The 18,275-nt window shown below is 41.0% G+C and overlaps 1 protein-coding gene across 2 annotated transcripts in view; it reads right to left on the bottom strand.

Moving 5' to 3' along the window:
• Window positions 1-12,830, bottom strand: part of LOC102686568 (rho guanine nucleotide exchange factor 26) — a 40,171-nt gene extending 27,341 nt beyond the window's left edge. The window contains exons 1-6 of one of the 2 annotated variants that reach the window (XM_006637504.3): window positions 12,376-12,830; window positions 10,858-12,069; window positions 10,439-10,478; window positions 9,245-9,390; window positions 5,073-5,129; window positions 4,096-4,256 (exon numbers count right to left, since the gene is read on the bottom strand). In XM_006637504.3, the coding sequence (XP_006637567.2) occupies window positions 4,096-4,256; window positions 5,073-5,129; window positions 9,245-9,390; window positions 10,439-10,478; window positions 10,858-11,976 (1,523 nt within the window). In that variant the 5' untranslated portion in view covers window positions 11,977-12,069; window positions 12,376-12,830. The remainder of the gene's footprint in view (window positions 1-4,095; window positions 4,257-5,072; window positions 5,130-9,244; window positions 9,391-10,438; window positions 10,479-10,857; window positions 12,070-12,375) is intronic. The other variant, XM_015360792.2, reaches the window with a different exon arrangement.
• Between the last annotated feature and the right edge of the window lie 5,445 nt (window positions 12,831-18,275).

Genomic DNA, 18,275 nt, shown 5'->3' with positions numbered 1-18,275 from the left:
AAAAAACACTTAAAAGTTATGGGTTCATGTATAGAACCTCTGCTTAGATGGGCAAATACTTCACTTTAACAAGCATGACTTTCAGTATTACTGATTATATCCCTTACAGAAGTTTGCCTTGGGGAAATGTTTAATTATTTACAGAAAATTGACTGCAAGAAGAAATAGTAATTCTTTCCTTAACGCCTCATCCAAGCTACACCAGGTTAATTCCCGAAGGCACAGTTTTTAGATCCATGATACTCTAGTAGAAAGGTAATCAGAATGGATTATGATTAATTCTTTTTTGTTTAGTGAAAAAAATTCTTCAAGTCTTGACAAAAGAAAAGCTGATATTTTCTTTCAGAAAGAAACTGCCACTTCACCTATGTTAAAAACGACAGTCAGCTCCAAAAGAACAGATTCCTACAAGTCTACACAGGGAAAGAACATTACTTTGGATTTGAGGAGAATCAGTCCTTGAGCTACGGTTGACAGGTATGACATCATTCTGGTATGAGTAGAGCGGACCTTTCAGCAAAAAAAAAAGAAATGTTCTGGCAAAGCTTCACTATCTCTCAACCATGAAGAGAATCACCTGTGACAAGACCTCCCCAAATGTAGTAACAGTTGAGCAAGGATGCAAAACCTCCTGCCCTCATTGTGCCCCCCATCCCAAAGACAACAGTCCAAAAAACACAATCATGTGCACTGTTGCATTGTGCATTGACAGATATTTAAAGCTTAAAACAAATCTAACATTTTAAATGCATGTAAACGTTCAGTCCATTTGTGTTTGGAATTAGTTGCATTCACCAAAACGAAAATGCACAGAAATACTATATTCTAAACAAAGAACTGCCTGCCAGGGCGTTATGTTGATCTGGCGCTACATCTACTAATAGTCAACAAAGTACTCCAACACAACTCTAGCGCTTCAACAGATTTCTTGTTCAAGGATCCCATACATCACTGCATGACACAAATATACCATCATTTCAAAAACCCTTTTGCACTGTGAGAAAAGAAAAACAAACATGCCATTCCTGCACAGACGTTGCTTTAATCAATCGCTGTAACCAACTGGCAGTCTTCATTTCTCATACATCATTACTGCCTCAGACATAAAACACATTCGGAAAACAAGGTGAGACAAGGTTCTCAGACCTTTCCCAATGGGTTCTAATTGCTATCAGCACCAGTACTCATCTGCAGCATTTTTAATGCCTTTCAGGATAAATCCACAATCCTACATCAATTACCACAACACTGTGGCTAATATTATTTTGCAAATCTGGGGCAGATCAGAGGACAGGATCACTCTCTTCGTTTCCACGTTACCCCCAAACAAAACAATCAGAAAAAACATCCTTTAACAATCCCCAACACAACGACTACCACCCCGGCGTCTCCAATCGAACTTCTGACACGTCAGACTCACTGGAGATAACCAAGCAAGTTCATTCTCAAAAGGACAATCTGTTCTGGTAAGACAAGGCCCGTGATATTAAACTCTGACAATAAATGGGTCTGAACACACGAGAAACAATGAAACCTTCTCTTTTGGGGAGGAAGTACAGTGGTGTGGTTGTTCTTGCTGGCCGTCTTTTGATTCTGTATAGAGCAGCAGTGAGTTCTTCATAATAACTAACAAAGACTCCATACAGTAGGAGGAACACAGTGCATTCGAAAAGGCGGGGGATTCAGTGGACGTCTTCCCTTTCCATTGACAGCAGCTAAGCCAAGACGAGCTGTGAATGCCTGGCTGGAATGTTGCTGGCTGTTACCACAGTGGAACAATGAGGGGTTTGTAAGGACCCCTGTATGTGACCTGCGCTGCTTTTGGGCTGGCCTGTGGTTTTAACAGGAGGTTCCTTCCTCGACCCCAAAATACAGCATGAGCGCCCACATTCTAACCAAGAGCACGGAGGGACAATAATTTGGTTTCATTCTCCCGGCATGTCCACTGCGCCAAGTAGCTCCAGAAAACAAATTATTATTATTGAGCAACTTCGTTTTCTGTCAAATGGAAATAGACAAAAGTACAGCGAATAACTGGAAAGATCTGCCTAGGACAAGACTTGTTTCATAATAAAAAAATTAAACTGGTTATTTTTTCCATGTTTGATACTGGTAGCGTTTCATTCACACGCCTAATTTCTGTACTGATGAAAGCACTGGGCGCAATTTAGTCTACAGAACTAAGCCCTGGAGAGGAATGTGGGATGTGTTTTTATGCTTTAAGAGAATCATGCATAAATAATGTATATGGGGTTGAATTGCAAAGTATACAAGGAAAATGTGTAGTATGAGTATCCATTTATTTAGATAGAAATGCAAGCATCTTTTAGCTTTAAATGCACAGTACACTACAGCAAACTGAATTCTTAAGTTATTTAATCAGTTCATTATTAACCAGCACAATTAGAGCAGAGGCCCATACTGCTGTTACTTTGAACTGCTGTGCTGGGTAAAACTCACAGTGCCATAGCCATGGAGATGGGTGACAGCCCTGTATACACAGCCATTGTGTCTCCCGTGTTCGCTTCATTGCCGGTTCTAATATGGGCTGCATCTGACATTCGAAACACATGGGAATTTAAAAAAAAAAAACATGACAGACTCAAAGATTATGCTCCCATTTGCCACAGCAGTCGATTTCAAAAGGCTTCCAGCGAAGATACAGTGTGTACCCACCAAAACAAAACGAACAGTCTGACTCAGGCCACGGCCACGCACGGACACCGTGTGCCAATCTTTATAAATCCAAAGATGAAACACTGCTCACGTTATGAACAGAAAAGATTTAGCACAGAGCTGTAAACTAGTCACCCTCTATCTAATTATAATGGACTGACGATTGCTTAATTTCAGTAAACTTCCTTATGGATTTCAGACAGATTTAACTTGCTCAGTTTAAGTAAAAAAGGGCAGTGACCCTTCAATGAACTATAAAATGTAAATTAATCAAAATGTGAAACATTCACTTTGGAACAGAAATAAAATCAAGAGAGGATCTGAGGTTGATGTGCATGTTTCTCTGTAAAGCTTTTCTCCACTTACTGTACCTCTTTCTATGCTGAAATAATATTCTTCCCAAGAACTCGGAGAACTCCGGGTTATAGCCCTTTAGCCAAAGTAATTAGGTTTTCTGCAGGAATTCATGGGATTTTCGTTCAGATTTACCAGATGTGAAAACTAAAACTGAAACTCCCTCCCCCCCCAATCTTCATTACTGCTAAAACTTTTGCGGCTGAGAAGCCTTTCTTTCCTGAGGAACATTCTCTCTTGTGCAGCTGATACAAACCCTACACCTCAGTCTGCGTTACATCTGTCATCACTGTTCTAGTGCTGCTGTGATTCTGCCTCACCCAGATAAGACCCAGCACTGCCAGACTGCACAACGAATCACTTGCAACCAGGACAAGAAACAGTGAACGAGGAGTAATATACTGTACTGTCAGGCTAGCACCGTGTATAATACTGAAAAGACCCTGTTAGCTACATGTTTCCCTTATCTTAACAATTTTTTATTTCCTGTTTTTTGGGAATGATTTGTCCCGCTTTAGTGTGTTGTTAGTATCGTTTCAGTTGTTTTTCAGATAAGAAAAATCTCAGAAAAGACTGTGGAAAATGAGAGCTTAATATCTTTCATACCAGGAGGAGGAATTAAATAACAGCACACAGCTTCATCACCGTTTTACACTTCTTCAATTATCAAACCCTACAAAAAACAGGCGTTGGCTTTGTTTTTTTGTTTTATTACTGATGCTCTCTATAAAATAAATTCTGTATTTACTGAAAGTGTAAATTGAGTGAGTTCCAGTGAATATTCTGTGTTCAGAGACACCTATTTTTTCATGCAAATCCTCCACAAGGGGCAAGCCACAACTACGTCGCTTAATCAACCTGAGGGCAAAAACACAACGCTAAAAAACAACCCATGTAATCGTTATTAATAACTGTGTAGTGGGTAGCATGTCTTTCAAGAAATTTTATGGATGTCAACATTAAAGCTGGCAGAGTGAAGTTTGAATCTATATTCAAAGATCAATTGTTTTTTATATACTTTTTTCAGATATTCCCAAAGGAAAAGAAAAAAGAAAAAAAACTTACTTTTTGCTAGCCTCACAGACATCACTGATGTTGGAAAAGAGGTGATGATTTTCAGTCTTAGTCATTGTCTCGCTTAGTTCGCTGGAGTTCTTAAACATCCGAATCAAAATTTCCAGACTGTGCAGATAAGAGTGCTCAGACGAAATTACTTCAAAAATAGCCTGAAATGGACACACACCAATGTTTAAGGAGCAAGTAAGCGTTACTTCTACTAAATACATATAAATAATGAAAAACGTCAACATTTCAGCTGTAGATTCTTCCCCACTGTTTATCTCTTATTAAATTACTGGACAGCATATTTTTAAGGCCTTTTTTCTTGATGATAGAGCTGAAATAGGTACAATAAATCTAAAATATTACTTAATAAATATATAATAGATATGTAACAGAAAAGGTTTTACTATTTTTCATTTTGCTTGTTGAATTCTACACTCATTTAGCTGCCATTTATCAGCAAAGAATGGATTCTTATTAAACGCACATATAGCCCTATGACAAACTTCATGCACAGGCCTCAGTGCACTAAGTCTTATGCACAGATTAGCCCTCAACATTTAGAAGATTTGTTTGTGTGTGTGTGTGGCACTGCGCTCCCTTCCACTGGCTCTGTGTCAGTTCAGAAAGCTAGAAATCTGAATTGACCAGATAAGCCAAGCATGCGTGGGCCCGGCTCGGGCCAGGACGTGTCAAGCCTGTGTAATCGGTACAACGTGCATCAGAGAGAAAAAAAGCTATTAAGGCCAGTTTCCTCACACGTAAACAAACCAGCATGTCTCCAATGAGAGAAGGCCAGTGACAGGAGGAGTTGAGATTGGGCTGGAATTCATCTTTCTCTGTGCTTTCCTCGCCTCTCTTAAAGTGTCCAGCTAGGATGTTGTGAGAGATGGATCATTCATTATAGGAAGGAAGAAAACTTATCCTGGATCCAGCTGACTTTTGAATGGAGAAATACATGAGAACTAAAGATCTCCTACCTCTTGTCTCTTCTTTTCTTCCTGGCTTGTTCTGTCTAATATTCCGCTCTTCTTCACCTGGAGAAAGCAACATCCCATTTACATTCTGGCTAACCACTGGGATTCAACAGACAACAGATAGAAATATTCCATTTCCCACTGCAATTTCTTTAAATTATTTGTCAAAAGGCTTAGTTCCTAAGCAATTAAAGCCTGATGACACATGGTAACAATTCAGGAATTCTGTCCTTCACAGCACTTCATTTTTCTCCGTGACCTTTAACCTTTCTCCCAATTCATGTTGCGACTCATCGGTGATCACAACACTTCGAACCGAGTTATGTCTTTTAACAAAAAATATCCATCCAAAAAATGCCAGGACATTATGTATGGATATCTGAGATACACAGAAACCCAGACAAAATCCACCAAGCACCTGTGGAGTAGTGGTTAGGCCTTAGGATTTAAAACTAAAACAGGAGGCTAAGAATGCAGGTGTTGTATCCTTCACCGAGACACTTCACTCAAAGTGCCTGAGTAAAATGCCCAGATTTCTAAAAGCTGTTTCAGATAAAAGTATCACCTAACTAAATGAAGGTGCCCTACAGAATAGATCAGATGCAGAGTTACAGTCCCTAATCCTATGAAGGTGTAGAACCAATATTTTCACTATCATGTTTCAAGTATTTAATTTTTTAGTTTCATCGTGCGTTCTGCAAGACCAGAAACGTGAAATCCTTTTGCTGGTATATTTTCAGTTATCCTTGAATTATTTTTATTAGATTTAGGAAATAAAAAACAGGACAGCGCAAAAAATGAAAAGACCAAGCTTCAAAACGAGTGCAGTCAATCAGCTTTCAAAAGTCACCATTGTAGCAGGTTATCATAAAACCTTAATTTTGCCGACTAGAACTCTGCAAACATTCTACTGAAATCAGAACTAGCAAAAACAAACAGGTTCGTACTATAAATGGTAATATCTGTGTTTCAGTCTACTGTGCATACTTCAGCTGTCTGTCCAAAAACACACAATAGGCCCCAGGCACAGATTAATTAACCAGTACATTTTTTTTTGCAGCCTGAATCTGATAAATGTCAGAGAGTGTTTGAACAACTGCATATAATAGTGCTTGGTGTTTTTTTTTTGTTCAGGTTTGTGGAATTGCAGAACACACCCTGTGTGCTGTTTGGCCTTTAGAGCGCTTAAGTGCCCTCATCAAACACTGGCTGTGCCTCCTGAGTCAGCGTGCCGTGAACACAAAGGTGACCGATCAGGCCAATGTGAGATCAGTGAACTCTCCTGAGGCTGAGCAGGCTGAGCAGGAGTGGTCTCGGGAGAGATCTAGTCACGCACTGTGTATTCTGGTCAGGGTGTGCGCTCTTCGATACTTTGACCTTGCTTCCTCATTTAGACGTCGCTGGGTTTCAAAGTACTAGCTTCCTGCCCAGGTATTCTTCTTCCACCTGGTTCAGCCCAGAGCTGTAGTCTCCCACAAGGTGATTTTGATATTACTTTTCTTCATGTCTGCGTTGACCATGTCACCGAAAAGCTTCTCCTGTTCTCCTCTGGTGCTTTCTTTAGGATTCCCGGGTGACCAACCCAGCGATATTGGGGGATTAATAATAGTTTCAATAGCTGTGGGTACGTCTGTCCTCATGCTTGACCCAGACTCTTTTACATTGTTTGTTGCTTGTAAAGTAGGAAGCCCAGAACCATCAGTGTGGCTTCCAGATTTGCTCTTCAAACACCTGGTTCCTCAGGCAGACAAATTCCAAATCAATGGAGCTGGGAGGTGTGCATTCAGAGCACCAGACATTCATTAGAGCAACACAAGAAGGGCGAGAGAGTTTATTCCATGCTCCGCCTTTCACACTTAAAGCTTTGCAAGAAGTGAGTAGGAGACACGCAGTTCTGTAAGTAGTGAGGTTTCTTGGAATGACAATCGCACAGCTCCAGGCACAGTACACAGTACTAGTAACATACCAGAGATTCTCTGTGACCCAGTACACCACCGCACTACATACAGAACAGGAACTCCAAATGAGGTTTCTTGTAATCACACTTTGTTCTTGGAAGGACACCAGAATTCAGGATCCTACGACTGCTGGTAAAGATTCCAGGAATTTTCAAGATCCAAGTTATCCTCTTATTTACGATTACATCATTAAAACACAAATGAAACAAGAAGTAATTAAAACCATACACTCGAGACAACTAGATATACAAAACATGCAACGTTTCCATGATACAAGTGTGTGTTTTTAAATTTCCTCTTATCTCTCTCCCTGAACTTCAACCACTCTGAAATTTGAAGTTGATGGATGGATTGATGGAGTTTCATTTATAGGATATTGGTATGGATACTACAACAAATTTAGACGTTTACTGCAAATGGTCTTAGCCCTGCAACTAAATTATATATATATAATTCTTTGTATAGAATATTTAAAATCTAGCTGATATTTTTAGATATCCTAGGTTTGGCAAGTTAAATGATTTATCAGATAAAATAACATTCACCCTTTTAAGGTAGTATGTTATGTTAAACTTACATTGCAAAATCTATTCCACTATTTCTTTATACAAGAAAAGCAAGATCATTACCAGGTAATGCGGGCATGTAACAATCGAAAAATAATTTCCATAAAGCTCTATCAAATGTCTGGAGCCCATATGATCAGTTGAGATCTGTGCTGAACTGAAAAGCGTTTTTCTAAACCCCTGGCATGCACAGTACTTCAAAAATCCAACGTGTTGTTTTTCAATGGCTCTCGTATCCCTGGAAACAGAAACGGGGTCCATCTTTCCAAGCTGTGACGCTTAAACAAACAGAACAAAAAAGACTTCCGAGAATGTGTTTTTTAAAACACACCACAACTGTCGTTAGTGCCATACAATCAATCAAGCTGTACCTTCAAAGACGTTATTACAGTTCCTTTATTTTAAAATAACAAACAACAAACCCATAAATCTCAAAAGAGCCAAATTTAAGCACAGACAACACCATTATTTTAAGATTGTAATATTAAGGTTTCATTTATCTAACATAACACAGTTGTTGCATAATGTAAATCTAGTATTTTATCCTAATGCTTTGACTGCCTCTGCAGTTAATGATATATTCAGTGATTACAAAATGCACTGTAGCAGTAGCAGCTACTGTAGGAGCTGTCTAAGTGAGTAGCCTTGAAATACCATTGACTGCTTTACTTCCCCAAACGGGCTGTTTGTAAGCCAGCAAATGCACAGAAGAGGACCATCTAACATCATTAATTTGTCCGTCTTGAGAACAATCCACAACTATTCATACATTCATGCGCCTGCTTAAACTTGGCAAAAACAGGAACTGGAAGGACGACACAACAAGCTCAACTAAAACTGGAAATCCTATGAAATTTCATTCTGTCAGCATTCACTACCCCTGAATGTTGAATTGTTCCAACAATAAAGTAATTGTTTCATTCATGGAAGTGCCCCTTGCTGAATGCTTTGTTTGTATTTGTGCTGTTGTTTGTTTTTCACTGGAAAGGAAACCAAGTTTTGGCAGGAGAGTTACAAATCTAAGAGCATCACGTCTTTGGAAAATCACTGCAGTCTGTGTATCTGTTTATAGTGAGCCAATGGAATGGAATTTCTAATTACAGCATAATCCAGAATCAATCTGATCCTTAAATAAATACCATTACTGTCCATTCCTATATTTAAAATGAAATGTCAATATCTAATATTGTAATTATAATAATATATGTGTCAACCAGTGAAAAATAAAATGGGAAACAACGTCTGTCTGTCCAGCCCTGCAGTGCGTGTTGTGCAAGCCTGGATGCAGGTACTAACACTGATACAGTATTTATCATTTACCATTTGGGAAACAAGACAATTCATGCATGTTTGGCGATACTGCTCATCTAAATACTCAGAGTCACTCCTAATCCCGACATCCTACTGTATGTGCTTTTTTAGTAGCAGTAGTATTCATAGCAGCGGCGACAGAAACACAGTACAAATAGGGAATCTATTGTGCCAGACTGCACCTGTTTTATTCAGAAGCTATCAAAAGAGATGGTTCAAGAAATGGCACCACAGCAGCACTGGAAAACATGAATGGCTTTTTGCATTCTTCATCATTGCTGCATGTGCACTCTGTTGATGACCACAAGACACAAGCATTTGAACAGGGATGTCTGCTTACCACTGTGAGCTGGCTCCACATGGATCGTAATGGTTTGTACTGCACAACAATCCTGTCATCTGACTTCTGCTCCTTAGGCTCTGCATCCTCATCAGAATCATTGTGCAAAGCCTTCTCCTTGTAGTTCTGATACAGAACCTCTTCCTCTGAAACACACAGTAGTATGCAGATATTACCAATTTAGTAACGTTTAGACTTCCAAAATCTATTTATGACCAATACAAATCAAGACTAACATGAGCTTTGATTTATTTGAATTAGAAAAGTAAAAAAACTTGGATGTGTGAGAAGGGAATTATGCCCTTTTTACCAGGTCTCGTCTATTTTTTTCATTATTTGTTAAACCTATCTTGAAATATTGCTTGAGGGAATTAAGATCTTAAAAGACTGCATATTCTACAAACTACTGATGTTACATATCATATATAATATCAGCTCATAACTCTTTGCCTGAAGGATTTAGTAATTTGCAACAAATACTATGGGAGGAATTTCAGTAAATATGAAAGCACAGTTTTGATAGGAAAAGTAAGTAAAACACTCCCATACAGCACAAGTTCTAAATTCCACCAGTTTTGCACAAGCCCATATCCATTCGGAAATAAACACAGAACATTTCTAGTTAAACATGGATCTGACATTAGCTACACTTTACCACTATGAACTAGAAACATACACACCTGTCGGTACTCATCTCCAAGAGCTAAGGTCACATTTGCAGGGCTGTGTAGCCACATTCAGGTGAAAACAGTATCAGATAACCCCTTCCTGATACTGTTTTCACCCGATACTGTTTTTACCATAGGATGTTTGTGAAAGGCTTAAAACATTTGTCAGGCACTTCACACAGAAACTCCAATTTGCATACAGAGGTCACTAACAAAAAAACACCCTCTGGGATACATTACAAAAGGTCTCTAAAAATGACCTTAACTTTGTGGTTTATTTCCTAGAATGCTCTACTGCTTTTTTTTAACAAAATGATTAACCCAGTTGCAGCACAATAGGAGGTATTGTAAGGAGGAGATAAATGAGATGTTCTCAAGATTGTGCTTCAGGTCATGGCAGGGATGAAGACAGCGTGAAACTGGAAACTAGCAGAAAGCCCCAGATCTCCCTGCTTAGGAGTGAGCACCTGAGCTCAGGAACTTCCAATCCCACATGCCAGTGAAAAGATCAGACGGCTCTGCTTACCTTCACTGTCGAAAGTTCCCTGTGTTGGCAGCCCCTTCTTCTTTTGGGAACATGGAAAAAGATCAATAGGATGGGTTTATTGTAAGGCATGTCGTGGATTTCAGTATAACTTTTCATTTTATCCTTAGGTTTTCACTGGTTCATTGGGCTTACTGCATAAATGCTATTTTGTCAGTTAGCCGAACAGACCAATTTTCCTACTATCATTTGGTCACAGAAGTGTACTCGAACTTTAAATCAACTACCAGTGCCAGTTTGCACCCAGTTCCAAAGGAAATTTAAACCTCATATGTAAATTCATATGTACAACGAATGCTAATAAGGATAAATATGCTTCTCTTTATTTTCTTAAAGAAGACGTGGTCTAAAACAGCCCTCTGACACCACTCGGGATTCCATGAACAACACGGTGGACCTACTTTTCCCTTTCCCAGCGTGGAGAATCTCTCCTTGTCTTCCTCCACGGCTCTCAGGTTGGGCTGCGACAGGTGGTTGGCCCTCAGCGGACTGGCGGGGGCCCCGGCGTCCGCGTCGATGCCGCTGACCACTGCACGCCTGTAGGAGGTGGACCTCAGCCCCCGCCTGAGGGTGCCGGGGCTCTCGAGGTCCGGGTCGCCCCCCCCGTCCGCGTCTCCCACGCCGAAGAGGGCCCCCGAGCCCATCTCCACCAGGCTGAGGGCCCGCAGCGCCCGCTTGGTGGGCTCCAGCAGGCTGTGGCTGTGGCCCTTGGCCAGCTTGACCTCCGACGCCAGCCCCTTGGGGATAAGCTGCTGCGTCCCCATCTTGAGAGCCGCGGGGCTGTGGGTGCTCAGGACTACGGCAGGAGACGTGGGAGAGTCCTGGGCAGCTCCGGAGGACGCCCTGTGGAGCACCTGCCTCTCCCCGGGAGGAGACACAGGGGAGCGGTCCCCCTCTTTCTCAGGAGACCCGGGCGGGCAGCAAGACGGGGCTGCGAGGCTGGCGCTGGGGCTGGGGCTGGCGCTGGGCGCGGCGGTGTCCTTCCTGACCGGCGGGGGGCCCGGGCTCGAACTGAAGACGATCTGGTCCCTCTGTGACGTCAGCGTCACGGGGCTGGACAGCCGCTTCTGGGGTGCCTTTGTTTTCTGGCAGGAGGGGCTCTTCTCCTGACAGCCGGGCCGGGCCCCCCCGCTCTCGGCGGCGCCCGCAGCTCCAGGGGCCCAGCTCCCCGCCCGCCTGTCCACCTCCGCCTTGCGTTTGGGCAGCGCAAGCTTGCCATTGGACAGGTGGCCGATGCTGATGCTCCTGACCACTCGCGCCTTGCGGGTGGGTCTGTTCAGCACGTGTTTCAAGACCACCGCGCCTCCTGGAGACGGGATGTTTTCTGCCGGCTGCGTCAGGGTAAAGGAACACGGGTCCTCCACTGGGAAATCCGTCATCAGGACCCCGTCGATCTGGTAGCTCAGAGGCCTGGGCTTGGCTTTGCCGTGGTCCCTTGAACCATTCTGGCTTGCAGATCTCCTCTTCCACAGAGGGGCGATATTATTGTTGGATAAGTCCACCTCGTTCCCCGCTTCCATGGCGCGTTATTCCCGGGAGAGGACAGTGAGTCTCAGGGAATCGCATAAGGAAAGGCGCTCACATTACAACTCCTCCGATACGTGCTGCAGCGCCTGGCAGAAATGATTTTGGAAAAAAAATGATTAAACACTACTTGCGCCGCCCTTTCTGTTTCATCACTGATCTTTGCAGAACTTCACATCGGATCGTGCACTAAGGCGACTAGAAAAAAAATACATACATAAGGCTAGAAAAACCAAAGTGTTGATCAAACAGACGTTTAACGCGCGATGGGTAGCAAAAGGAAACGAGATAACTTAAGTTCCAATTATTTTCTAGAACTGCGAAAGCAGTTCCTTAGCGGAGTAGAGGTTAATCATTAAAAAGACAAGAAATCCAGCTGCATGTACAGTACTTACCTTGCTGTTTGTTTTGCTGCGCAATCGCGTCATTTTGTTCACTGCTCTGTCCCGAACTACTGTACGCGTCCAATCCCACTTTCCGATCTTTGCGTGATCCGGACCTTGTCTGATTTAGCTTTGCAAATCCTGGATGCAGTGCGCGATTTCACAAATACCGGGTGACGAGCAGCCCCTTTCTGCTAGATTCACCGGCTTTGCTCCTCGCTCCCTCTTGAACCCTACGCACTACTGGGAGAGCAATGAGAAAATGAGACCGCAAGAAAACGAGGAGGAGGAGGAGACGCGGTATCCAACCAAGTTCAAGCACCGCAGTGTACAGTACACGGAGACCAGCGAACTCAACGACATGAAGTGCAATTAAACAGCCCACACCAGAACTAATCACAACAGATAACGTCTACGTCCAGAGTTACAGCCCAGCGTCACGCCAGCGAAGTCTAAAGCACAGTGGAACAAAAGTTGAAGTTTTCCAAGTGTCCGTGTTTCAGAACAAGTTCTAGGCGTCAAGCGTCACCTAACGGCCGTACTAGACATCACACAGAAAGTACTGTAAACCTGCAGACTCTTTTAGTCTCCAGACTCTTAAATTCACAAATCGTCACAACAAAAGCGGTTTTCTTCGGGGGGTTTTCTTATAAGAAAAAAAAAGCAATCATTTCTGGGAACTTATACGCCATGGTATAAAGAGGTTTAATTGTTCCATTTTAGGTATTTCTACACAAAAAGCTTATCAGACACGAGAACTTGATCGCCTGTGCGACCATGCGAGGCAACATTTGTGTCACAACTACAGGAGGTAACGTAGCGTAATTCTGTGGCCGTCTTAAATTCGGACAACATGCTTTTAAAAGGGGGGGCAGTTCTCGAGAAAGGTAATTAAAGCAATTTAACATAAGTTTAAATAATAATCAAAGCAAAAACAACGAATCATAGCTCTCGCGGTTGTCAAAACAAATAGACCTAATAATAAAAATGCTAATAATGGCATTTCAGAAGTGATTGACGAACGAACCACACAAAAACTTTTTTTTGTCTACCGCAGACACTGATTCCCACACAGACCCCTTTATTTACCCCCGAGTCAGTCTGACTTCTTTAATTCAATTGTTTTCCCCAGGTTTTATGTTATATAAGGGCATTACCTATTGCGTTCCTCGCCTAAAACGACGTATTAAGGCCAACTCCTGAGTGTATTATGGGCTTTAGAAAAAATGGCAGCCTTTAACAGGCCGGGTTAAATGAGACCCAACAGCGCCAATTGCAGCGTTACAAACCTGCCGGAGTTCAGCTCAGGAACGCACAGCTGGTTCAACAGATGTTCACGTTTTAAAACTTGCAACCTGACGCTTTGGTAGAATACACCAATAGGCGCTGATGAGATTTTAAGGATTGTATGTTATAAGTTATAAGCTGTTTCAATTTGAGTGTACTGATGATTAATACTATATGATATCTGACAAGCCCTGTCATCGATTTCTTGGTTTTGTTCCTGTTGGACTGTAAATGAACACTCCGCATATTTTGAATTGGCACAATGCTCCGCTATCTTCAAATAGTGCAAACAGCATTCAGTTCAGTTTTGTACTACTGTACTAGTAGTAACATGTACTACTAACAATGATACATCTATTTAACAGAAGCAAAAACAATACAAATACAAAAGGCATCTCCCTTATAATGCAAAAATTGAGTTTTTGTACTTGATTTTTAAAAGGCGAATGTGCTGTTTGGGATTTCTGTCTGTTGGACGAACATGAATATAAGTAATAGGTTTATTCCATGCTGAAAAAAGAAGAAAGAGAACACAACGTTTCGGCCGTGGAGCCTTCTTCAGGTGTGAGAGAGACAGGGCAGTAGGCAAAGGTAAAGTAGCGGGAGAACAAAGGTTGGGAGGGAGGAGGAGTGAGAGGCGGGAGCAGGGGACAGAAAGAGAGGCCAATCAAGAGGTGTGAAATGAAACTTCCAATGAATGGAGAAATTTTAAAAGAACAGTAGTCTGTCGTTATGAGAAGGGAGAATGTCTGATCCTAGCTACAGAATAATTTTGGTTTCGGTGGTCTTTCTGATGTATGAGTTCGGAAAACCGTCTTGGAGAACACAGACGGAGAGATTAGAGTGGTCGTGGCCGTCAGAGGTGAAATGAGAAACAACATGAACATGAGTACAGTTGTCCTTTCTTTAAAAGGTACTCAAACACTTCAGCATACAGTACCAGAGAAACAGAATTCATATAATAACTGTAAGATATAAATACAGTACTATCTCTAGCACATCAACTAACATATCAATTAATGCGCTTTGATCCACTGGTACCCGTTTATCCCAGCGGTTCTTCGTCTTGACTACAGCCTGTACCCGTTTGGTTCTGTATATCTGTTCTCACCCCCCTGATCAAAAACAGCCGAAGTGGGTCAGTTCAATATTATAATTAGAGAGCGAAAAACATAAAATCATATATTATTTCAATTTCACAGTAAAATCAAGAATACGCGAAAAACGTCTTCTTTTTTTACAATGTCGTACATTTTTCCAGTCCAAGTGAAAATAAGAAAGAACACCTTTTTTAAGTTCACCTTTAAAATACCTAGGCTTGATTAATCAAAGTAATTATACTTGCATGCCGATGTTTAATTTGTGTTTATTCAATGATTTATCTTGTAAAACAAACTGGCACCTGTTGCACCACAGGTCAGGGAAAGACAGGGTATTTTATTAGGATGATTCAGGCGATATACCCTGCTTAATAAGCGCTTTGAGAGGACACCTTTAAAGGCGCTATATAAGATGAAGTTTTTATTTTTTTATTATTATTATTATTATTATTATTATTATTAATAATAATAATAATTAGACCTGTCAAACTATCAATTTCCACCTTGAATAATGTCCTCTCAAACACTTTGTAATATCTCTGGAAGTTTATGCAGCAGAAGTTGGTTTATGGCTTACATTCAAGCTACTTAAAGGTAAAACAGCGATTCATCTTAGACTTGACTTGACTAGTCTCTTTTACAGCAACACACATCGACCCCTAAATCGAACTAAAACCCTCGTGAGAATACTCCAAAACTGTCCACAGGTGTGACGATTTCTAAACGTAGACCTTGAGGCCGTCATTGCGACCACTATTCACCATACCTTCCTGAGCAAGCCTTTCAAAGCTAAAGCTCATTTGTAGTACTCCACATTTACCACAAGGTGACACTAAACTCCTTTTTTTGGCCGGTAAGGAAAAAAGTCCAAGTAGGTTCTTATCCGTCCGTGATCAGATTTTATGATTTCAGACCTTTTGGGAATCTTTTTTTTTCCCCCCAATTTCAAAGAGCTTTATTGACATGACAAATGTACTAGAGTGTTGAAGAAGCAGTAGCAATTGCCAAATATTAAAAAACAGTAAAATACTACAAAATGTATCTGTGGGTTTCACTGTCCCCCAGGCTGTGACAGGAGATCACATTCACAGCTGCCAACTCTGTTGAGTTTAATAATGAAACGTTTTGTCATTTATTATATATGTTTATAATAAAGTCACACTGCTACTCAGTGGGGTCGATATATTATATCGTACATTATATATTGTACCTTCACAGATGTGGTGGTGAAATCAATGGGTTTGTGTTAACATGATTACATTTTGGTGGCAGCTGACACAGTGTATTTTTGTCCAAGCTAGAGTAGGTACCTTTAGGCCGTTATGTAGTTTCAATCAAGATCAGATATCTATGGGTGTGCAAATGTTAAAGTGTGTGAACTTGGACAGTTCTTCAGGAATAAGTACTACATCTTTCTAGGATGCATTAGTGATCGGTACACTTCAACAGATATTACTGACTTGCCAATAAACACTATTATTATTGCTAAAAAGTGTTCTTTGTTAATTAACAGGTACTAAACAAAAAAAAACCCTGAAAAACTGAAAAATGCCATTTCAAATAAAGGGTGCCAATAACCTTAAGGTATCTATTTGAAAAGAAATGGCCTTCTCTTGTAGGCTGCTTTAGGTAATAAATCATGGATCTAGGTTGTCACGTCAAATGAAGCAGAGTTCTAGCACCTAGCTTTAAAAGCAGAAACATTTTTTAAAAATATGCTGTGGTATTCCTGTCAGCAGTGTCAGCAATGCAGCTGAGCGTGGCAGGCAGTAGTTCCAGCTGTACCGTGGGATAATTTGGATCGCTTCCACCTACTGTGTGTGTGGGGGAGTGCCATTGTAGAGTTAACGTATAGAAACAAGAGACTGTTGGCAGCATCCAGCCTCTTCCATTGTTAATACAAGTGGATGGGTCTGCCGGCGTGCTCATCTGATGGCATATTTATTCATTAGGCTTCCAAACATGGAAGTGAACAGTGCTCATAAGGATTTGTGTTTCATTTTTACTTCCCAAAATTCAAATTGGCTCCTGCCGACTGCCAGCTCCATATTTGGCAGTTATGGTAGCGCAGACACAGAAACTGAAATGCTGTTTGGTGTCAACCAAGACGACAGTGTGACCCATATATTCAAAGAACCTTTAAAAATCTTCCTGGGAGCAGGCGCACCAGCTGAAGTGAAACTTGGCAGATTTCTGCTATACCCAAACCAGCTTCAAGCGTGCACCTCACAAGTTGCGACAATTTTTGTCTTCACCGGGTCATTAAATTTGTGTCCACAATTCACGTCTGTTAATAATCATTTGGACAATTAAGTGTAAAGCTGATAGGTGTCATTCTTATAGCAATGTATTCAGAATACTGTAGGCAGTGTTCTAGAACCAAGTTTGAGTGAAGAGAATTGTCAGCATGCATTGGCTGCAAAGGAACAAGTGAAGGTTAATTCCACTCTGAACAGAAAGAGGAAACACTTCTTCCACTTACCAATGCAATTGCAGTATATATCTCTCCAGAACCAATTCAGTTTCAGTATGGATGATTCTAGTACCAATGCAATTGCAGTAGGCATCACGCTAGTATCGGTGCAATTAAAATACTGAAACAGGGTTCCTGAGTAAAACAAGATAACCACACCACTGCTATTTCAATCTGAAGTTCACACCACTGTTCAAGAATGGTTGAAGTATTTTACTGCAAATTTAGCATGTATCATTCCTGGCACAGTAGGTTTCAAAACTATTGTCCTACGCAGCAAAATGATCAAATCATTGTGCAAACGTTATACTGTTACTATTTGAATCCTGCTTAGCCAATAAAAGGGAAGTCCCATTTTCTCTGAACAGTTATTAAATCTCAGTAACATAATAAATTCATTCCATTTATAGAAAAAAATCACAAATTCTGAATTAAGCACAAAATCATTGCTTTGTGAAAGTACTGTATTGTCACCATGCTTTCCCAAACCCCTGCTCTCGTCAACAGCGAGAGCGAGACTTTTACGAGAATTGTGATGTGAAGTGGCCCTTCCTTCTCACTAGTTCCTGTATTGACTACTATAATACAATGTACGAGCTAATACGTACAAGTTGTGCCGCAGACACATGTTCTAACATGATCTGCATGCAGAGTTAACAAGTAAGTGGTATTTGTCAGCAAAATGACAGAGTCGAGAGCAATATTTCTATTTGTATAAGAGAAATGTATTCAAAAGCCTGCTTGTTTAAAATGTCATAGGGGCACTTCACGCCACCAGACGTTTTGTTGCCTCATTCTGAATCTCAGAATATGGTGCTGCACAAACCTGGAAATTTTGTCTATTTTGAGATATAAATTGGAGGTTTTACACATTACTGTGCACATCTCTACATTTTATCTTTCATTGTGGTTTCATTGTGCATATCAAACATGTCAACACTTCCTTTAACATTGTTTGTACCAATGCAATGCAATAGCTTAAGGTATTTCCATCGATTTCAATATCAAAAGGTAGGCACTGAAATACATGATTCTTTGGCATGATTAAGCTT

Source organism: Lepisosteus oculatus, chromosome 13 (assembly GCF_040954835.1).
Source record: "Lepisosteus oculatus isolate fLepOcu1 chromosome 13, fLepOcu1.hap2, whole genome shotgun sequence".
NCBI classification, from domain to species: domain Eukaryota; kingdom Metazoa; phylum Chordata; class Actinopteri; order Semionotiformes; family Lepisosteidae; genus Lepisosteus; species Lepisosteus oculatus.
This window is presented reverse-complemented; position numbering and strand designations above follow the sequence as displayed.